The 21286-nt window shown below is 48.2% G+C and overlaps 2 protein-coding genes across 2 annotated transcripts in view; one reads left to right on the top strand and one right to left on the bottom strand.

Moving 5' to 3' along the window:
- Nucleotides 1-1149: 1149 nt before the first annotated feature.
- On the bottom strand, nt 1150-13599 carry snrpa (small nuclear ribonucleoprotein polypeptide A). The gene is made up of 7 exons (XM_080218220.1): nt 13512-13599; nt 12340-12425; nt 10181-10353; nt 6591-6758; nt 4866-5039; nt 3129-3217; nt 1150-1887 (listed from the first exon to the last, which is right to left on the bottom strand). Exons 2-7 carry the CDS (start codon nt 12410-12412, stop codon nt 1728-1730), a joined length of 837 nt encoding a protein of 278 aa, XP_080074346.1. The 5' UTR covers nt 12413-12425; nt 13512-13599; the 3' UTR covers nt 1150-1727.
- The window catches only part of actmap (actin maturation protease), a 21074-nt gene continuing 13159 nt past the window's right edge, over nt 13372-21286 (top strand). The window contains exons 1-2 of the mRNA XM_080218219.1: nt 13372-13387; nt 19172-19534. Coding sequence (XP_080074345.1) covers nt 19296-19534 — 239 coding nt within the window. The 5' untranslated portion in view covers nt 13372-13387; nt 19172-19295. The remainder of the gene's footprint in view (nt 13388-19171; nt 19535-21286) is intronic.

Here is a 21286-nt window from a genome sequence, read left to right as displayed (position 1 = left end):
TTACCAACAGCGTCCATATCCCATGAAACATCATTCCGAAAGAGTTAACAGAAAATGTTTCCAGTTCCTGGGAGGGAGTGACAAACATATCATCAGCCAATAAATGCAAAATGGGAATTCAGAATTTTTTTTTTAAACCGAGCAGTCAGAATGTGGAACTCTACATGGAGGAAGGGCAAATAACAGGGTTAGAGTGAAAGGGCTGGAAGGAGGCTTACCTGACACACCAACACCATAGAACTTCCAAAGAATCCCTACAGTGCAGGAGGCCACCATTCGGCCCATTGATACTGCATTAAAACAATCCCACCCAGGCTCTATCCTCGTAACCTCCATGTATTTACCCTGCTAGTTCCTTGGATACTAAGGGGCAATTCAGCACTGCCAAGCCACCTAACCTGCACATCTTTGGACTGTGGGAAGAAACCAGAACACTTGGAGAAAACCCATGCAGACATGGGGAGAACATGCAAACCCGAGGCCCCTGGCGCTGTGAGGCAGCATTGCTAACCACTGTGGTTGAGCCGTATGGCCTGTTTGCATATCTCTCGCACATCTTGTGTGGGCAGCCTCACAGGGCTAAGGACCCAGGTTCAATTCCCAGCTTAGGTCATTGTGTGGAGTTTGTACATTCTCCCCGTGTCTGTGTGGGTTTCCTCTGGGTACACACAGTAAGAAGTCTGACAACACCAGGTTTAAGTCCAACCGATTCATTTGATAGTAAACTCTCAAACTTTCGGGGTTTGCCCCTTCATTAGGCAAATGGAGAACTCTCCGTTTACCTGATGAAGGGGCAAACCCCGAAAGCTTGCGAGTTTACTATCAAATAAATCTGTTGGACTTAAACCTGGTGTTGTCAGACTTCTTACTGTGTTTACCCCAGTCCAACACCGGTATCTCCACATCATTCCTCCGGGTACGCCAGTTTCCTCCCACACAGTCTGAAAGACATGCTAGTTAGATGCATTTACCCGAACAGGTGCCAGACTGCGGCGACTAGGAGAGTTTCACTGTAACTTCATTGTAGTATTAATATAAGCCTTACTTGTGACTAATAAGTAAACTTTACATCCTATTTGTGAAAGCTAAGCAGCCATTAGCTTGTAAAGCAAGAGCTCAGGTGATAAATAAACACATTTGACAAGGCAATTAAAAAAAAAATCTTTTTATTCATGTTAGTTCAGTAAGTTTGAAAGCTCCAGGTGCAATGTCACAGAGACTCTGGGTGAACAGCTTTCTTACGTGTGATTAAGTCAAACTGTCACTTGCCGCTGCCTGTCAGACATACATTCACTCACTCACTCACTCAAAACATTGTAGCCAAATGGAGGCAGCCAAATCAAAAATACCCTCAGTGGCAATCTCTTTCTTCAGTCAGGACAAGGCCGTATCTGCTCCTCAACATAATTCTCAGTAGGAGTGAATTAGTTAATTTGATAGACCCAGGGTGGCATAGGGCAAGGGGCTGGTACAACACCCTCAACCTCAACAGCCCACAGGAAGCTCGCCTCACCTGCATGACCCCACAGCTCCTGTGAAGGGCTCACTGGGGTGTGAATATTCATCTGACGGGCAGGGCGAAGCAATGAGTCTCCTCACTCAACACTTACCTGAAGCATCAGAACTTTTAATTCTTAATACAGACCAGTTACTGCACAGTTTTGAAAAAGAAACAAACAGCTTTTGAAAACAAAGCCAGAATTAACCAGTTCGATCCTCCCGACCCCTCATTTCTTCGCAAAGGAGATTTTCATTGCATTTGACTGCGTTATTTTAAACCCTTGGAGTGCGTCGCGTGCTGCCCCCGCTTGGACCTCATTGTCAAACTCCACAAAGGCGATATCATGGCGGCCAGGTACCAGACGAACCTCCTTAAATCCAGGGAACCTGCGTAAATGCAGAGAGATCAGCATGAGGATAGCGCGAGGGCCAGAGGGAGAGAGCGAGCAAGTGCAAAACACACAGCAATCAAGAAAACTAACCAACCAGTAAGCAACTGTTTTCTAAATTGTCCCAATTGTTTGTATGTTGCACACAGAGGAGGCAGTGTCATAGTGCTATAGAATCATAAAAACCTCATAGTACAGAAAGAGGCCATTTGGCACATCGAGTCCGCACCGACCACAATCCCACCCACGTCCTACTGCCATATCACTACATATTTTACTCACTAATCCCTCTAACCTACACATCTCAGGACACTAAGGGGCAATCAACCTAACCCGCACATCTTTGGACTATGGGATGAAACCGGAGCACCCAGAGAAAACCCACGCAGACACATGAAGAACGTGCAAACTCTACACAGGCAGTGACCCAAGGCAGGAATTGAACCCAGGAGCCTGGAGCTGTGAAGCAGCAGCGCTAACCACTGCTACTGCACCACCCTATTGTCACTGGAGTAGTAACCCATGAACAGGTAACGCTCAAGGGACCTGGGTTTGAATCCACCACAGCAGATGGTGGGATTTGTATTAATGTGGAATGAAAAAGTCTTAATGATAAAACCATTGTTGGAAAAAGCCACTTAATTCCTGACGTACTTTAGGGCAGGAAATCTGCCATCCTTCCCTGGTCTGGCCTACATGTTACAATACTGGTTGACTTAAATGCTGCCCAGTACAGTGGCATTTAGGGATGAGTAATAAATGCTGGCCCAGCCAATGGTGCCCATGTTCCATAACGAACTAAAAACATGCTTTACATGAGATACCACAGGCAGCTTCTGTGGATAAGGCGAGTGGATTTCTGAGTTCTTCACCCTGCACTGACATTGTCAAGTCTGTTTGACCCTCACCCCCACCTTACGACCAGCATGAGATTGTTCCCAGGAGACAGACAGACTACAGTGGGAGTTGCTGGTTAGAAGGGAGTACATATCACAAACACATCACAGTTCTTGACAAGGCAGGCAGTGAGTGGAAAGACTCTGCAGCCTGTCTGCATCCTAAGTAACAACACTCAGGAAATGAGAGCCCCAGGGAATAGCCCCCACCCAAACTATGCAGCTGAGTTGAGGTGTCTGGAATATTTAGCCCTGTTATCCAGCAGGAACCTCAAGAATATTTATGCAGTAAGCCCACTCCACCCCAGCTGAAATTCTAGCTCCCCACCCCCTCCATACTCACTGATTGAAAAGCATGGACAGCATCAGCTCATTGGTCTCCTCAGGCAGATTGGTTAAGAACAAGATGTGATTGGGCGGATTCTCAGGCACCTGGAAATCAGAACGACTCAGTTAAACATTGCAGCCCCACACCATTACAACACCAATACATCCTACTCCATTACAGCCCCAATCGTAGATCTAGGGGTACATGTTCGTAGCTCCTTGAAAGTGGAGTCACAGGTGGACAGTGGTGAAGAAGGCATTCGGCATGCTTGGTTTCATCGGTCAGAAATTGAAGACAGGAGTTGGGACGTCTTGTTGAACTTGTACAAGACATTGGTAAGGCCACACTTGGAATACTGTGTGCAGTTCTGGTCACCCTATTATAGAAAGGATATTATTAAACTAGAGAGAGTACAGAAAAGATTTATTAAGATGCTACTGGCACCTGACCGTTTGAGTTATAAGACAGGCTGGATAGACTGGGACTTTTTCCTCTGGAGGATAAGAGACTGAGGGGTGATCTTATAAAGGTCTATAAAATAATGAGAGGCACAGATCAGTCAATATCTTTTCCCAAGGTTGGGGAGTCCAAAATTAGAGGGCATAGGTTTAAGGTGAGAGATACAAAAGTGCCAGAGGGGCAGTTTTTTCACACAGAGGGTGGAGTGTGTCTGGAACAAGCTGCCACAGACAGTAGTAGAGGCAGGTATAATTTTGTCTTTTAAAAAGCATTTAGACAGTTACATGGCTAAAATGGGTATAGAGGGATATGGGCCAAATGCAGGCAATTGGGATTAGTTTAGGGGCCTAAAAAAAAAGTGCGGCATGGACAAGTTGGGCTGAAGGGCCTGTTTCCATGCTGTAAACCTCTGACTCAATACCCCTTACCCCATTACAGCACCGATAAGTCCTACCCCATTACAGCCGTGCATCATTACAGCACCAATACACCATTCCCTCATTACAGCCTCACACCATCACACCAGTACTCCCCATCCCATTACAGCCTCAACACTACGCTCCCTTCCTCATTGCAGCACCAATGCTCCCTACCCCATTATAGCCTCAATATTCTCTACCCCATTACAACACCAATACTCCCTATGCCATTTTAACCCCACACCATTACAGTCGCACCACTCCCTTCCTCATTACAGCCTCAAACCATTGCAATATTCCTCACCATCACTACTTACCTTCTCTCCCTCCTCCCTACACCCACCTATTCGTACTACATCCCTCCTTCCCCTCACCCCTCCTTCCCATACATATCCACCCACCAAACATTACAACACTGTCCACCCTCACCCTAAACAGACCACAGCTCTGTTCCTACTCAATATCAGCCCTACAAATAGAGTCTCACTGTCCACACTAATGGACACAATGTGAAACCTCCCCCCCTTATAATTGCATACACATCCCAGGTACCATGGCTGATTCAGACACTAATCACACAGCTCTGAAAGCTACATCCCAATGCTACGCGGTGATTTAGCTTAGAGACAGCGTACTTACCGAGTGCTGGACTGCCATGCGTCAATCCAAGCCACATAGTGACCCAATGAACTGCGTCACTCGGAGATTTCTGCAGCTTTATCAGAGGGCACACTCTCCTGGGCAAAGACACCCAGTATACGGAGGACATTTCTCCAAGTGCCCGTAAGTAAAGTAATAAGCACTCACAAGGGTTGATTAAATTCCCGGGTTACAGATGCAGTGCCACCAACCCCACTGCCAAATGAACACTTACCGTCTGAGCAGGGGGCGGCATCTGCCCAGTCATCATCTGGCCAGGAGGGATGGAACCTGGTGGCATCTGGCCAGGTGCCATCCCAGGTGGGGGCATCATCCCAGGCGGTGGCATGTAGTGAGGCTGTCCTGGCATCTGCATCATCCGCGGGGCCTGGCTCATCATGGGCATACCCTAGAATAAGCAAACCAGTGAAGAAACAATGGTTCAGTCTAGACAATGACAAAGAACTAACAGCAACCATTTTATGTTTGCGCCACAGAAACCGTTACCATGGCAGCACCCAAACCGCTCCTCTTCTGCCCCCACAAGCTGATGCAGTACAAAGAACAACACAGTAGCTAGTCCCCAAAGCAAATCCAATCTGAGTTGCAACAGACTGCTCAGTGATAGCCGCTGAAGAGACTCCTTTAATGTATAAACATCAAAGGCATGAAACAATGCAAGAGACAACCTCAACAAGAATGGGGAAGTCAAACAGTAGAGTGTCTAGGGGGCTGAAGACAAATCAGTGGCAGAGTGGTTAGCACTGCTGCCTCACAGCGCCAGGGATCCAGGTTTGATTCCTGGCTTGGGTCACTGTCTGTGCAGAATGTGCCGTGTCTGCATGGGTTTCCTCCGGTTTCCTCCCACAATCCAAAAGGCACGCAGGTTAGATGCATTGGCCACGCTAAATTCTCGCTCAGTGTACCCGAACAGGTGCCGGAGCGTAGTGACTAGGGGATTTTCACAGTAACTTCATTGCAGTGTTAATGTAAGCCTACTTGTGACTATAATAAATAAACTTTAATTACATGGGGGTGGAATAAATGAGAGGAGAGAGGTGGCAAAAACAGTGACAGCACGACAAAGTGAAACTACCAACTCAATTGCCTTTGACAATTCAATTGGCTTGACTGTAGAAACAAGAAAACTGTAGAAATTCAGCAGTGTATGTGGAGAATATTCTCCAGCAGGACAGATTATTTTAACCGTAAAGCAGGGCGAGTTCTTGTAATGGAATTATACAAAGTTCAGGGGATGTGCTTTAAAAACCAATTTTTAAAAAACATTAATTTGGAAAGTGTCTAGATGAACGAGTAAGGAAACTAAATACCAAATGGACTAGGAATCACAGAGTCTCTACAGTGCAGAGAGGAGGCCATTTGGTCCATCAAACCTGCACTGACAACAATCCTACCTAGGCCCTATCCCCATAACCCCTGCTTGTCCCCCTGACACTAAGGGGAAATTTAACATGGCTAATCTACATCTTCCGGACTGTGGGAAGCAACTGGACCACCCGGAGGAAACTCACAGACACGGGGAGAACGTGCAAACTCCACAGTGACCCGATGCTGCAATTGAACCCAGGTCCCTAGGTATTGTAAGATAGTATTGCTAACCAGTGTGCCACCCTAATATACGCCTTCATTCAGCTGGCTGAGAGCAACTGTAATCAAGACTCCACCTTAAGGTTTACCAAACAGGTGAAGACAGCTCATCAAAATTCATTGCCAGAATCCCTGATGCTGAACTGCAGCTAGATGATCTAGTCAATATCTCCTTGTGGTTGTACCTACATGAGTTACCATCTCAAGAGTGATGTAAAGATCAGAGACCTCACTTAACACACATGCCTTCTCCCTTCCCTGAATAAGAAAGGTTATTTCATTTTCAGTCAGTTGCTCCTTTATATGCAGATACTGTTAACCGCATGACTAGATCAGCGACAGCCACACTTACCGAGACAGGAGGGGGCACAGCATTGGCTGTTGGGGGTGCCGAAGCCTTCTTGTTGCCAGAAGGTTCGGGAGCCTTCACCTTCCTCTTCTCCTTCTTGCGGTCTCGCTCCACATAGGTGCCCTTCATCTTAGCAATAATATCCGAATCAGTCTTTGCATACTGAATTCGCTGTGGACAAAGGGAAAATGTGTTAAAACACTGAAATACCACAGGCTATTTATTTCCTGGCGAAGCATTGCCTCATGAGATGGTGATCTGTGTATAAAACATGAAAACTAAGATCAAATATGACTAGGCTCAATGGATATCAATATTCAGAGTCAAATCCTCTACAAATTACAAAGTCTTAGTAGCCCAGGACTTGAATACTGTTGAAGAAAAAACTTCCAAGTTGCGCACAAAAATGCCCTGCCTCACTTGGAGATTTCTGCAGCTTTACCAGAGGGCAGAACCCAGAAACTTGTCAACCATAGCTCCGTCACTTTGCTCAGTATCACTTCCCCAGTGACACTAATTTCACCAAATGCCTTGATTTACAATTGCGCCTGGAATATTTTTTTATCTGCCATAATGAGGACAGAAGCAAAATATTTATTCATTTCATCCGCCATTCCCTTAATAGCGATTATTAATTTCCCACTGTCACTCTCTAGAGGACCAACATTCACTTTTCTTTTGTAAATATTAGTAGAAACTCTTGCTATCCATTTAATGTTTCTAGCCAGCTTCCTCAGAATCCCTGCTGTGCAGGAGGGGCCCACTGGGTCTGCATCGACTCTCTGATAGAGCAACTTACCCAAGCCCTATCCCCACAACCCTACACATTTCCCATGGCTAATCCATCTAACCTACTCATCATTGGACACTAAGGAGCAACTTAGCACAGCCAATCCACTTAAACTGCACATCTTTGGAATGTGGGAGGAAACCCACGCAGACATGGGGAGAACTTGCAAAGTCCACACAGGCAAAATACCCGAGGCCTGAATTAAACCTGGGTCCCTGGAGTAGTGAGGCTAACCACTGTGCTATTTCAGATTCTTTACACTCTGATCAATCATCTGACATGCCACTCAATCTTGCAGTTGCCACAAGCTTGACCATTTCCCTAATTTCTTTAGTTACCCACAAATGGTGGGTTCCTGCCTCTTAGAATTTTGCTTTAAACAGTAGAAATATACTTATTCTGAAACATTCCTTTATCTGCCATTCTACTGATGTACCCCCTTGTTTCACGTCCCAGTTCACCACAGCTCACTCAGCTTTCACACCCACAGTTTAAAATACTACTGACAGGTCCACTGTTCCCTTTCAACGGGACAATGTTCAATCACATTGTGCTTACTGCTACATATGACGCCTTTCCTCTTGAGATCATTAATTAATGTCACATCACACAACACCAAGTTTAATGTAACTTGCTCTCTGGCTGATTCCAGGACGTTTCTTAGAGCAGCACAATCTCAAAAGCATTCTATGAAATCCTCACCCAGGTGGCCAATTTGAGTTTTCTAGTTCACACATAGATTAAAACCATCCATGATCACTGCTGTTCCTTTATCACAAGTGCCCAATATTTCCTCTTGTAAACTTTGTCATACATTATGGTTACTGTTCCGAGTGCCTGTAGGCCACTCCCTCTAGTGGCTTCTTCCCTCTACTATTCCTCACCTACATCCAAACCGACTCTACACACTGATCTCCTGAACCAAGGTGATCGCCAAGTATTGCAACAATGTCATCCTCGATCAAGACTGCCACCCCTCCACCTAGCTTCCTATTCACAGGACCAAGTCCTGGACATCCTGTAGCCAAGACACCGTAATGGTTATTATATTTATTTACTTCAAAATGCACTATTAATTTACTTTATTCTGAATGCTGCACATGTTCAGATACAGAGTCTATAGTTTTGTCTTGTTAGCACGTTCTCCCCATATCTGTACAGGTTTCCTCTGGATGCTCCGTTTTCCTCCCACAATCCAAAGATATGCTTGTTAGGTGCATTGACCATGCTAAATTCTCCCTCACTGTACCCAAACAGGTGCGGCATCTAGGGGATTTTCACAGTAACTTCACTGCAGCGTTAATGTAAGCCTACTTGTGGCAACAATTAGTAAATAAACTTTTAACTTCTAGTCTTGGTTATTGCTGCATTCTTAGGTTTTATTTCCATTTCCCTCATTTCCATATCATCTGCTGCCACTGAATCTACCTTTGATTTGCTGCATTTACTCAAGTTTGATCCCTCAATCCCTTTAATTAAAAAGCTTTTACTTCCTGAATTTTGCAATTTGTAAGAACACTCATCCCATTACAGTTCAAGCAGGACTGTCGCAATGGTACAGTGGCCAATTTCCCCGGTAGAGGTGCGTGCCATCTTGCACACCAGTCTTTCACCCACACGTTAATCTCTTTAAGCTTACTTGCCCTGTGGCTCTGGTAATAATCTAGAAATGATTACTCTCTGCTTAACTTGCTACCTATCCTCTCACATTAACAATGCAGAACCTCTTTTAGCATTCATGTCAAAAGCACTAGAATACAAGAGCAAGGATGTACTTCTGAGGCTCTGACAGACTCCATTTGGAGTACTGTGAACAGTTTTGGACCTCATATCTAAGGAAGGATGTGCCCTTGGAAAGGGTCAAGAGGAGTGAACGATCCCTGGAATGAAGAGCGTGTCACACAAGGAATGGTTGAAGACTCTGGGTCTGTGCTCATTGGAGGTTAGAAGGATTGACGGAGGTTGGGGGAAGAAAACAAGAGTGAGAGTGAGAGATCTTATTGAAACTTACAGGATACTGCAAGGCCTGGATACAGTGGATGTGCAGAGGACGTTTCCACTAGTAGGGAAAACTTGAACTAGAGGACACAACCTCAGGCTAAAGGAACGATCCTTTAAAACAGAGATGAAGGGGAATTTCTTCAGCCAGAGTGGTGAATCTGTGGAACTCTTTGCTGCAGAAGGCTGTGGACTTCTTTTAAGGTCAAACCAAATAAACAAACGGGCAGCTCCCCAAAAGGAAGAAAGGCTGTGGAAGCCAGGTCATTGAGTGTCTTTAAGAAAGAGATAGATAGGTACTTGATCAATAAGGGGATCAGGAGTTATGGGGAAAAAGCAGGAGGATAGGGATGAGAAACATCAGCCATGATTGAATGGCTGAGCAGACACGATGAGCCGAGTGGCCTAATTCTGCTCCTGTGTCTTATGGACCATGACAACTGGATCCTCTCCTGTATTAATTCCCCTTTAGCCCTGAGCAGATGTCAAGGCCCCTGGCACCAGAGCCGTCTGGACTCTTCTCTGCAGAGAACAGGGTCTATCCCCCTTGCTATACTGTCCCCAAAAACCACATTCCTATTTGCCCCTCCCACTTGAATGGCTTCAAGAGGGAGAAAAGAACTGAATATGTTGAGGGAATTAGATGAAGTAAGGTTTATTTGAGAGAGGGCAGGAGTGGATATCATGGAAAATAAATGCTGCATGAACCTGTTGGACAGAATAGCCCGTTTCTGCGCTGTAAATTCAACAATTGCAGCCCAACCACATCAATGGAACATCGAGATCAATAGAACATAGTGCTCACCATAGGTTTGTCATAGAAGGGAAAACCTTGCATTGACCGCAGGGCATTAGTGGCACTGCTGACTTCTTTGAAAATCACAAAGGCTTGTCCTCGCATCTTTAGGTTCCTGGAGACAAGGATGTCGAGAATCTGGCCAAACTGGGAAAAGATGGCGTACAGCGATTTCTTCAACTCTAATGGAACACACAAAGTTAAAAAGTTAAAGTTTATTATTAGTCACAAGTAGGCTTACGTCAACACTACAATGAAGTTACTGTGAAACTCCTCCAGTCGCCACACTCCAGCACCAGTTCGTGTACACTGAGGGAGAATTTAACACGACAAACACAATGAACTTTTAGCCAAAAGCTCCAAGAACTCTGACGAAGGGTCATCCAGATTCAAAACGTTGGCTCCACACTCTCCCCACAGACGCTGTCAGGCCTGCTGAGATGTTCCAGCATTTTTCTGCTTTTGTTTCAGATTCCAGCATCTGCAGTATATTGCATGCAATTCCAAGTACAGATCAGCCATCGCTCACTGGTGAAAATCCAGTAAATCTGATTGAGCACAAGTATTTTTGTTTATGCATGGTCCTGACCTTCCTACTACAGAAACAATACAGGGGCACGAGAGAAGGTGCAAAGATGATTTACAATTATCCTACAATGCAGTAGAGATCAGGAAACAAGAACATGTGCTCTTCCCCAGAAGAGAGAAGGTGGAAGGGCTAACCTTCAATATTATGGTCTTCAACATTATAAAGGAGTGCAATCATGTTTCCAATTGTTGGAGACTCCAAATCAGGGGCCACAAACATTGGATAATCACTAATAAATCCAAAACGGAGAACTGGTTTTGATGGTGAATGATCAGAATGTGTCATCACAGTGAATAACTGAACAAAATAACCACTAAGGGCCTAAGCAAGTATGAGGAAGAATAAGAAACAGTTTTCTTTTAAAATCATTCGTTGGATGAGCGTTACTAGCAAAGTCAGCATTTATTGACCATTTCTAATTGCCCTGGAGAGGACAGTGGTGAACTGCCTTCTTGAACTGCTGCAGTCCATGTGGTGTAGGTGTTCTCACAGAATTGCTGGGAGGATGTTCCAAGCCAGATTGGGGTGTGACTTAGAGGGGTCACATCTAAGGTGGCATCAGGTGAAAATCAGGGGCAGCACAGTGATTGGCACTGCTGCCTCAGTGCCAGGGACCTGGATTCAATTCTGGCCTCGGGTAACTGTATGTGCGGAGTAGGCACTTTCTCCCCCTGTCGACAAGGGTTTCTTCCAGGTGCTTCAGTTTCCTTCCACAGTCCAAAGATGTGTGACTTAGGTTGAGTGGTTATGCTAAATTGCCCCTCAGTGAGGTGAGGCCGCAACTGGAGTACTGTGTGCATTTTTGGGCGCCGCACCTGCGCAAAGATATTTTGGCCTTGGAGGGAGTGCAGAGGAGGTTTACTAGGCTGATACCGGAGTTGAGGGGGTTGAGCTATGAGGAGAGGCTGAATAAACTGGGCTTGTACTCGTTAGAGTTTAGAAGAATGAGAGGAGATCTCATTGAGACGTATAAGATGATGAATGGGATGGATAGGATAGAGGTGGAAAGACTCTTCCCGCTCAAAAAAAGACAATAGGACTAGGGGGCACAGCCTCAAGATAAAAGGGGGGCGGTTTAGAACAGAGTTGAGGAGGAACTTCTTCACTCAAAGGGTGGTGAATCTCTGGAATTCTCTGCCCGTTGAAGTGGTGGAGGCTGCCTCGCTAAATATTTTTAAGACGCGGGTTGATGGGTTTTTGATAGGATAGGGGATTAAGGGTTATGGGGAGAGGGCGGGAAAGTGGAACTGAGCCACGACAGATCAGCCATGATCTTATTGAATGGCAGGGCAGGCTCGAAGGGCTGGATGGCCTACTCCTGCTCCTATTTCTTATGTTCTTAGTGTCAGGGGGATTAGGAGCGCTAAGATGGCCTGGCTGGGATTGCAGTCAGTGCAGGGGTCGATGGCCTCCTTCTGTACTGTTGATTCCATGGAAAGATAGAGGAAGTTCATGTGGAGCTTAGACCAGTTGAGTCAAATAGCCTGTTCGATCTGTTTAAGAACTTTGTAACCCACATTTCCAAATGCTCTCCTGACCAACCCATTAGCTCAACACACCCCTGTCCCCAAACGCTTACCATCTTTTTTGATCTTCTCGTTCAGATTGTTGATGTAGATGGTGTGATTCGGACGGGATTCTTGAACAGACATGGTTCTTCACTGACTGAAAACGAGAAGGGAAAAAAGTACAAATAAAAGCCAGTCTCAGCAGTCACTCTACAAAATAAAAATGCTCAATTCCATCAGGGCAAACACAAAGCATTAAAACGCAAATAAAATCATGAATTCAAATCCAACTGCAGCAAAGCATGAAATTCAAGAAATCTGATTTTGTTTTGATTCAGAACAAGGGACGAGTGACCTAAAGGAAATCAGTAAAACTTAGCCAGTGCACTGAAGCTCTTCAGAGAAGGAAGCCCCCTTACACTGGCCACCACTGCCATTCACGTATTGATACAGACACATGTGAAACCAGAGTAGACAAGGGGAGCCAGGCTGCCAGCTGACTTACACTACTCCCAAGGTTCAAAGAGCTGCAGCAGACAGTGGATCAAGAAAAGTGAATGCGGGCAATCCCCACCTCTAGACACAGGGCAGGAACCCCTAAACAATCCACACCCAACCCAGAGATAGGAAGGGGGCCCCAGCCCACCACAAGAGGGAAGACCTTTAAACTCATCCAGACCACAGATATGACTTCCTAACCACCCCCACCAAGACCTGCTACCCCACACTCTTCACCCCACCAGCCCAAGATAGGACCTCTTTTCCCACTTCGCTCAGCACCTCTCCTCCCCCGGTAGGCCCTCCCCTCCCCCGGTAGGCCCTCTCCTCCCCCGGTAGGCCCTCTCCTCCCCCTCCCACCGCCATAGAATCGCCACCCCTACCCTACAGCCAGAGACTGGACCCCCTAACGCCATTTCCCGCCACATTCCATGAGGGCCCTTAACCCCCACCGCCAATGGACAGGGCCTCCTAACATATCCCCGTACCCCCTAGCCCCATTCCCCTCACCGACACAGGACACCCTAAGCTCAGGTGCCCCTTCTGCCCCGGATATGAACCGGAAGTTTTAACCTCCCCTGGTGCCGCTAGATATCCGCTCCGAACAAAACTGGCACGACGGTAAGATCGCGGGTCTCCGGGCGGGCAAAGGGGTTTGAGCCGCGCTATTAGCCTGTACCCATGGCTCAGGCAGCACGGAGGCAGCCGCAAAGACTGCAGCACGCCGATGGCACCGAAAACTAACCGATGGAAGCGGATTGTCCCGAATTCCAACCGCTAGAAAGCACCACTCGCCGTTGAGCCTGGAGCTTGACCGGATGTCCCGCCCTCCGTCCCCCCCGGATTGGTGAGCTTTGTCCAAAAGCTACCTCCTGATTGGTCGGGCGACCTGTCAATGGGTGAAGCGGCAGAGAGGCGGGGCAGTCCTGGCACCGCCTCCTCCCCGGCTGGCGAGGGCCCGGATCCTGGAGCCGTTGTTCTTGGCGGGAAAACTGCCTGCGCTCGTGCTTCGTAAAATCAGCCAATCCCCTGCCGCAGCTGCCCAAGGTGTCGGCTGATTGGCTGAGACTGGTCCAAATGGGCTGGGCCAATTGGCGGATCCCGGTGTCAATCAAATGTAGGGACTGTCGCTCCTGGCCAATGACAGGATGGATCCGATCATCCATTGTTGCAGCACAGAATTAGGAACCAGAACTGCACAGTTACAACCCCCACCCAGCCCCCTCTCAACACCCCAACCCCTATCATCCCCACCCAATATCCAACTGCACACACACTCCCAACCCCCCTCCCCTTCACCCCACTCCCAGCAGCCCCCTCCACCCTACTCCCAACCACCCAATATCCAACTGCACACCCACTCACATCCCCCCTCCCCTTCAGCCCACTCCTAGCAACCCCTTCCACCCTACTCCCAACCAACACCCCCCACCCAATATCCAACTGTGCACACACTCCCAACCCCCCTCCCCTTCACCCCACTCCCAGCAGCCCCCTCCACCCTACTCCCAACCACCCAATATCCAACTGCACACCCACTCACATCCCCCCACCCCCATCCACTCACATCCCCCACCTAATATCCAACTGTACACTCAGTCCCAGCTCTCCCTCCCCATCCCAACACCCCCTCCCCATCCCAACACACACCATCCCCACACTCTAACATCAACCTTTCCCATCCCAGGCTCAATAGCCAACTCCCCCCCTCATCCACCTAAAACCCACCCCACCTCCTTCCCTCCAATCCCACCCCAGGCCTTCCCTATCCACACTTAAAACCCACTACACCCTCTCTCCAAGTAAAATCATCCCTTCCCACTATTCAACTGCGCACTCATTCCCAACCCTGCACCCCAACCCCAACACCTCATCTCCCAACACATTATTCCCCCCACACCCCGTCACCTCATCTCCCCCAACCCCACCACCTCATTCCCCCCCCACCCCGCCACCTCATCCCCCCCCACCCCGCCACCTCATCCCCCGCCACCTCATCCCCCCCCACCCCGCCACCTCATCCCCCCCCACCCCGCCACCTCATCCCCCCCCACCCCGCCACCTCATCCCTCCCCACCCCACCACCTCATTCCCCGCCAGCCCCACCCCACCACCTCATTCCCCCCCAGCCCCACCCCACCACCTCATCACCCTCCCCACCCCACCACCTCATCGCTCCCTCACCCCACCACCTCATCGCTCCCTCACCCCACCACCTCATCGCCCCACCACCTCATCCCCCCCACCCCACCACCTCATCCCCCCCCACCCCACCACCTCATCCCCCCCCACCCCACCACCTCATCCCCGCCCACCTCACAACCTCATCCCCCACCCAATATCCAACAAGACACTCACCCTCAACTCCTCACATCCCCCACCCTCATCCCCCCACCCTCATCCCCCCACCCTCAATCCCCCCCACCCTCAATCCCCCCTACCCTCAATCCCCCCCACCCTCAATCCCCCCCACCCTCAATCCCCCCCACCCTCAATCCCCCCCACCCTCAATCCCCCCCACCCTCAATCCCCCACCCAGTATCCAGCTCCCACTCCCCCCCCATTCACTTAAAACCCACCACACCCTCTCCCCTCCACCTAAAGCACACCCCTTCTCACCCAACTCACTCCCCAACCCCACCTAATATCAATCTCCCACTCCTCTCTTCCTGAACATCCAATCCACTCCCATCTCCCACCGACCCCTAATCCACCTGATGCCCAATCCCATCTACTCCCCAACAACTTCCATTCGCCAACTCTCCACCCAACTCCTATTCTCCAACTCCCATCTTATCCCCATTCCATTTCCCAACCAATCCCCACAAAAGTCCCCATTTAAGTCACGGGTAGATGGGTTTTTGATAGACAGGGGAATTAAGGGTTATGGGGAGAAAGTGGGAAAGTGGAACTGATCCACTTCAGATCAGCCATGATCTTATTGAATGGCGGGGCAGGCTCAATGGGCTAGATGGCCTACTCCTGCTCCTATTTCTTATGTTCAAAACCTTACCCTTTCCACTACTTTTCAACCCACCCTACAACACAAACCTCTCCCCCACTTAACCCACACCCCACCCATTTCCCCTCCCCAGCGCTCAAACATTGCCTGACCCACCCCCTGCAACCCACACATCTCTTCCCCCATCCCCTGTTCACATTCACCGTTCCCTTCCACCAACTGTCAAATTTGCAGGGGGTTTATTTATAGCAAATTACTACATTCTGCACCCTCTCATTTCCTTCTGTATGAATGGTATGCTTTGTTTGTATAGCGTGCAAGAAACAATATTTTTACTGTAACGTAATACATGAAACAATAATAAATCAAATCAAAATTGGATCACACCAAAACTAAACGTTTGGGAGTGATGCCGCCACTTATAAAGGGGGGAAGCAAATCAAAGTACCTTTCTGCTTTGGGGAGAGGCAAAATCAGGGCTGTTTAGATTAACCCTCCTCCTGGGCTGGCACAGTGGTTAGCACTGCTGCCTCAGCTCCAGGACCCGGGTTCAATTCCCAGCTTGGGTCACCTTCTGTGCAGAGTCTGCACGTTCTCCCCGCTTGGGTTTCCTCCCACAGTCCAAAAGACGTGCTGGTTAGGTGCATTGGCCGTGCTAAATTCTCCTTCGTTGTACCCGGACAGGCGCCAGAGTGTGGCAATTAGGGGATCTTCGCGGTAACTTCATTGCACTGTTAATGTAAACCTACTTATGACAGTAATAAATAAACTTTAATAAAAAACTAAAACTGTCCATAACAATACCTCGTTGTAATTTTTGCTTCTATCTACACTGCAAACAATGCTCCCTATTTTTTATGTCAGTGGGAAATTTGAATACATGACTTTTTATCCTGTCATCTAGGACATTGATAAAGACACAGAGTAGCTGAGGTCCCAACACACATCCTGGGTGTGGGAAACACCAGGACCCGCCATACCTTGCCAGTTATAGTACCTGCCCATTATCCCGACCTCTGAGGACCAGCCAATTTCATAACCAGATCAATAACTGCTGTCAACTCTGAGTTTCCACTTCCACTAACCGTCCCTTTATGAAGGAGATTATCAAATGTGGCCTCTTGGAGTTAACACATTTACTCTGTTTCTGCAGAAGAACGTTTGTAGAATCCTAGAACCCTACAGTGCAGGAAGGGGCCCTTTGAGTCTGCACCGAACACAATCCCACCCAGGCCCTACCCCCATATCCCTACATATTATACCCACTAATCCCTCCAACCTATGCATCCCTGGACACTATGGGGCAATTTCTTAGCATAGCCAATCAACCAAACTGCACATCTTTGGACTGTGGGAGGAAACCAGAGCAAACCCACGCAGACACGAGGAGAATGTGCCAACTGCACACAGACAGTGACCCGCTCTGGGAATCGAACCCAGGACCCTGGAGCTGTGAAGCAGCAGTGCTAACCACTGTGCTACCGTGCCACCTCTCTCTCCTGATCTGCTGAGTTTTTCCAACATTTTCTGTTTTTGTTTCAGATTTCCAGCAGTCTTAGTCTTCTACTTGAATATAGACCAGGGGTTCACTAACTGGGGTCTGTGGGTCCCCAGGGGTCTGTGAAGTGTCTCCAGGGCTCTGAGAGGCTCACGGTTACCAAGTGACCAGTGGTTCAAACGTCCAAAATTTAAAAAGGATTAGAGAAATCAAATATACAATCAGAGCAAGATGCCGGAGCGCTGAAGGCTGTCTATCAGTCCATCAGCATCCAGTGCTCTGAGGGATCTTGCTCCGACTGGCCCATTCTATCTTGCTGTTCCTGGGCAGAATGGCCTGTAGCCACCAGTGAGGCTGGGGTGAGGCAGGAGCGGGCAGGAGACAAATTGGCCAGGAGCTGGTCTGTGAGGATAGGCTTCCAGCTGGTGGTTTGGGAATGGAGCGGTGAGGTTTGGGGGTCGAGAATGGTAGGGTAGCGGGGGCAGGTGTTTGAGCCTTGGAGAGAAGTATGCAACTGTTTTTGTGAGGGTGAGTATATGTGAACGGGAGACAGAGTCGCAGACATAGAATCAGAGAATCCTACAGTGGAGAAGAAGGCCATTTGGCCCATTGAGTCTGCATTGACAATTATCCTATCCCCATAACCCCATACTTTTACCCGAGCTAGTCCCCCTGATTCTAAGGAGCAATTTAGCATGGGCAATCCACCTAACCAGCACATCTCGTGTGTGTGAGAGAGAGAGAGAGATGTGTGTGTAGCTAGATGTAGCTAGAAAACACTTGTTTACATCTGTTTTCTGTGTTCTCACCTATTTCGTGGCAAAACCCAGGGTGCTGACATTATGAGAATGCTTGAGGTTTCCCAACGCTCTTGTTAAGTCACGAAGGGTTGTGTGGCTGGAAAAGTTTTGGAAACCTTGCTTTCCCTGTCCACTAGCCACCTCTTCAACAGATTTAACCTGGTTTGTCAGACACTACATTCCATAAAACGTGGAAGAATGTGCAAACTCCACACAGTGACCCAAGCCGGGAATCGAATCTGAATCCCTGGCGCTGTCAGGCAGCAGTGCTAACCACTGTGCCACCCAAGAAGAAATGCTTGCCCCAGCTCCTTGCCCAACACCACTTCACTCCTTTTCCCACTCCACCCCTCCATCAAATACTCCTCCACCTCCTCTCCCATGGGTCAGCACAGTGGTTAGCACTACTGCCTCACAGTCCCAGAGACGCAGGTTCAATTCCTGCCTCTGGTGACTGTCTGTGTGGAGTTTGCACATTCTACCGGTGTCTGCGTGGGTTTTCTTCAGGTACTCCGGTTTCCTCCCACAGTTTCAAAGATGTATAGGTTAGGTGGATTGGCCGTGCTAAATTACCTCTTAATGTCCAAAGATGTGCAGATTAGGTGGATCAGCCATGCTAAATTGCCCCTTAGTGTCCAAAGATATGCAGGTTGGATGGATTGGTCATGCTAAGTTGCCCCTTAGTGTCCAAAGATGTGTAGGTTAGATGGATTGGTCATGCTAAATTGCCCCCTAGTGTCCAAAGATGTACAGGTTAGGTGGATTGACCATACTAAGTTACCACTTAGTGTCCAAAGATATGCAGGTTGGATGGATTGGCCATGCTAAATTGCCCCTTAGTGTCCAAAGATGTGCAGGTTAGGTGGATTGGCAATGCTGAACTGTCCCTTGGTGTCGGAGATTAACAGAGTAAAAATATGGGGTTATGGGGATAGGGCCTGTGTGGGATTGTTGTTGGTTCAGGCTTGATGGGCCAAATGGCCTCCTTCTGCACTGGAGGGATTCTGTGATTCTATGACTCCATCAAATTGTCCCCAGTTTCCTCTCCCACTCCACCTCCTTGCCCTCCTAGCACTTTCCCCGTTAAAAATGCAGTTTTTGGAATTTGGAGACTTGACTGTGCTGTTTTTTTTCTCCCTTTGCAGATGCCTCAGTGTCTCTAACCCATGATGTCCTGATCACTGAGCGAACTGACCAGCAAAATCTTCGGGGTCGAGGGATGATCAAGTCCGAGGCCCAAAGGTGGATTGACAGAGGCCGGCTCCTGCCATGTCCCACATGGAAATGGTGCAAGCGATGAGGGGAAGTCCCAGCCAGGACAACGCTGATGGTTCAGAGTGGTCGACGTTGCCCCCTCCTCCTCCTCCTCCTCCCCTACCTCCGCCATCCCTGCCCCTTCCTTCAACCTCACCGAGAAAGAAACTGTACCAGATTCTTGCAGAAGGGCCAATGCCCGTGATTGGGGACCGGGAGGAGGTGAAGATGTTGCTCAAGAACAGACCGGACAAGTACGTACAGTGCAGGAAAGCGCGAGCCAAGTTTATTATGGGTTTCCTGACTCTCTGGCAGGTTTCAGGAATGATGTGGAGGCATTGGATTGGGGTAAACACAGGAAGAAGTCTCACAAACACCAGGTTAAAGTCCATTGGGTTTATCTGGTAGCAAAAGCTACTAGCTTTTGGAGCACTTGTTGCCCCTTCATCAGGTGGGTGGGAGTTAGTGCTACCAAATAAACCTGTTGGACTTTAACCTGGGAGACTTCTTATGAGGTTTCAGGCACACAGACCTTGCAGGATGAAACCTTGAAGTTGATCAGTGAGGATACACGTGAGAACAGCTCAAGTGTAATCCATACCCTGACATTCAGTGAGTTCATGAGTGATCTGAGGCCTAACTCCAAGTTCTCCCCTTTGCCCTGTATCCCAAAGGTATTCAGGGATCTGGGTGAACGCAGTGAGTGTGGAGTTAGGTCACAGATCAGCCATGATCTCCCTGAATGGCGGGATGTGCTAAAATATCAAGCTGCCTCACAGCGCCAGGAACCCGGGTTCGATTCCCAGCTTGGGTCACTCTCTGTGCTGAAGTAAGGAAGAGGTGAATGCATTTTGTACCTGAAGGGAAAGCCTAGTGCTTCATGTCGTTAGTGTGTGCCTAAACTGGACCAGATACTGGGCAAGACGACAGCTCAGTTCTCCCCGTGTCTGCGTGGGTTTCCTCCAGGTCATCTGGTTTCTTCCCACAGTCTCAAAGATGTGTTGGTTAGGCACATTGGCCGTGCTAAATTGCTGATTGCTGTGCAGACACATGGAGGGGAGGGAAGAGGAGGGGTGTAATACAGGGACACCCAGATTGGGAAATTATTCTCCCCTGGTCACTAGAGAGTTAAAGTTAGAAATTGGGAAGTTTGCGCATTCTCCCCGTGCTTGCGTGGGTTTTCTCCAGGTGCTCCGGTTTCCTCCCACACCCCAAAGATGTGCTGTTAGGCTGATTGGCAGTAATAAATTGTCCCTAAATTAGTTTCCCTCAATGTGGATGGCCATAAAACATTAGACAAGGGTCATGGGCGGAGTGGGGGACTGGTGGTGTTAAGATGGCGGCGCGGGCTCGTTGGGCCGAAGGGCCTGTTTCCCGGGCTGTTTTTGTTCTTTGTTTGTTCTTTGTTAATGGATTTTGTACCTAGAATATGTCACAAACGTAACCCTTCCTCATGGCTGATCTCCTTCAGCTTGTACTGTTCCTGGCATTAATATAAGTTACTTGTTCATGTCTTACATGCTTTAACTCTCATTTGTGTAAAGACAGATAGATTAATGTGGCTGTGATTTTGTAGACTTTGCCATTCTTACCTATTTGTGTTAGTAGTCATCGTTACACAGATGGTAGTTTACGATACTGGCTTTTGACAGCTGCTGATGGCAGATCGCGATCCCGGCTTTTAACAGGAAGAGTCCTGCTAGGACATCCGCGATCGCACAAGTAACTTCAAAGATAGGGATGCCGGTACTGCTGCAGAAGGGGTTTCCTGTGTCCTAACTGCAGGACTGTAATTCCTGATTAACTCTGGGGCTGCATCACAACCCAGGAAGGAAAAACTGGAGGTCTGGCAGGTGTTGGAACTTTGAATCATGATTCCTGCTGGAGCTCATAATATATAAATGTCCACTTGTGTTTGTGTTCTTTGAGAAGTCTGGTAGAGCTTCTCCCAAAATTCTGGAATGTACGCCAGAGTTTTGAAATAAAAACCACTGTATTTTGACTCA

Source organism: Carcharhinus amblyrhynchos, unplaced genomic scaffold, assembly GCF_965287045.1.
Source record: "Carcharhinus amblyrhynchos unplaced genomic scaffold, sCarAmb.v2.hapA scaffold_37, whole genome shotgun sequence".
Lineage (NCBI taxonomy): Eukaryota > Metazoa > Chordata > Chondrichthyes > Carcharhiniformes > Carcharhinidae > Carcharhinus > Carcharhinus amblyrhynchos.
This window is presented reverse-complemented; position numbering and strand designations above follow the sequence as displayed.

What these genes read in the sequence shown, in the direction of transcription:
- snrpa (XM_080218220.1), bottom strand. Translation starts at nt 12,412, where the DNA reads ATGTCTGTTCAAGAATCCCGTCCGAATCACACCATCTACATCAACAAT. An exon ending in CTGTGCCCCCTCCTGTCTCG is followed by an intron (nt 5,040 to 6,590) that starts GTAAGTGTGGCT and finishes TGCTTATTCTAG; the next exon opens with GGTATGCCCATGATGAGCCA. An exon ending in CTGTCCATGCTTTTCAATCA is followed by an intron (nt 1,888 to 3,128) that starts GTGAGTATGGAG and finishes GCATTTACGCAG; the next exon opens with GTTCCCTGGATTTAAGGAGG.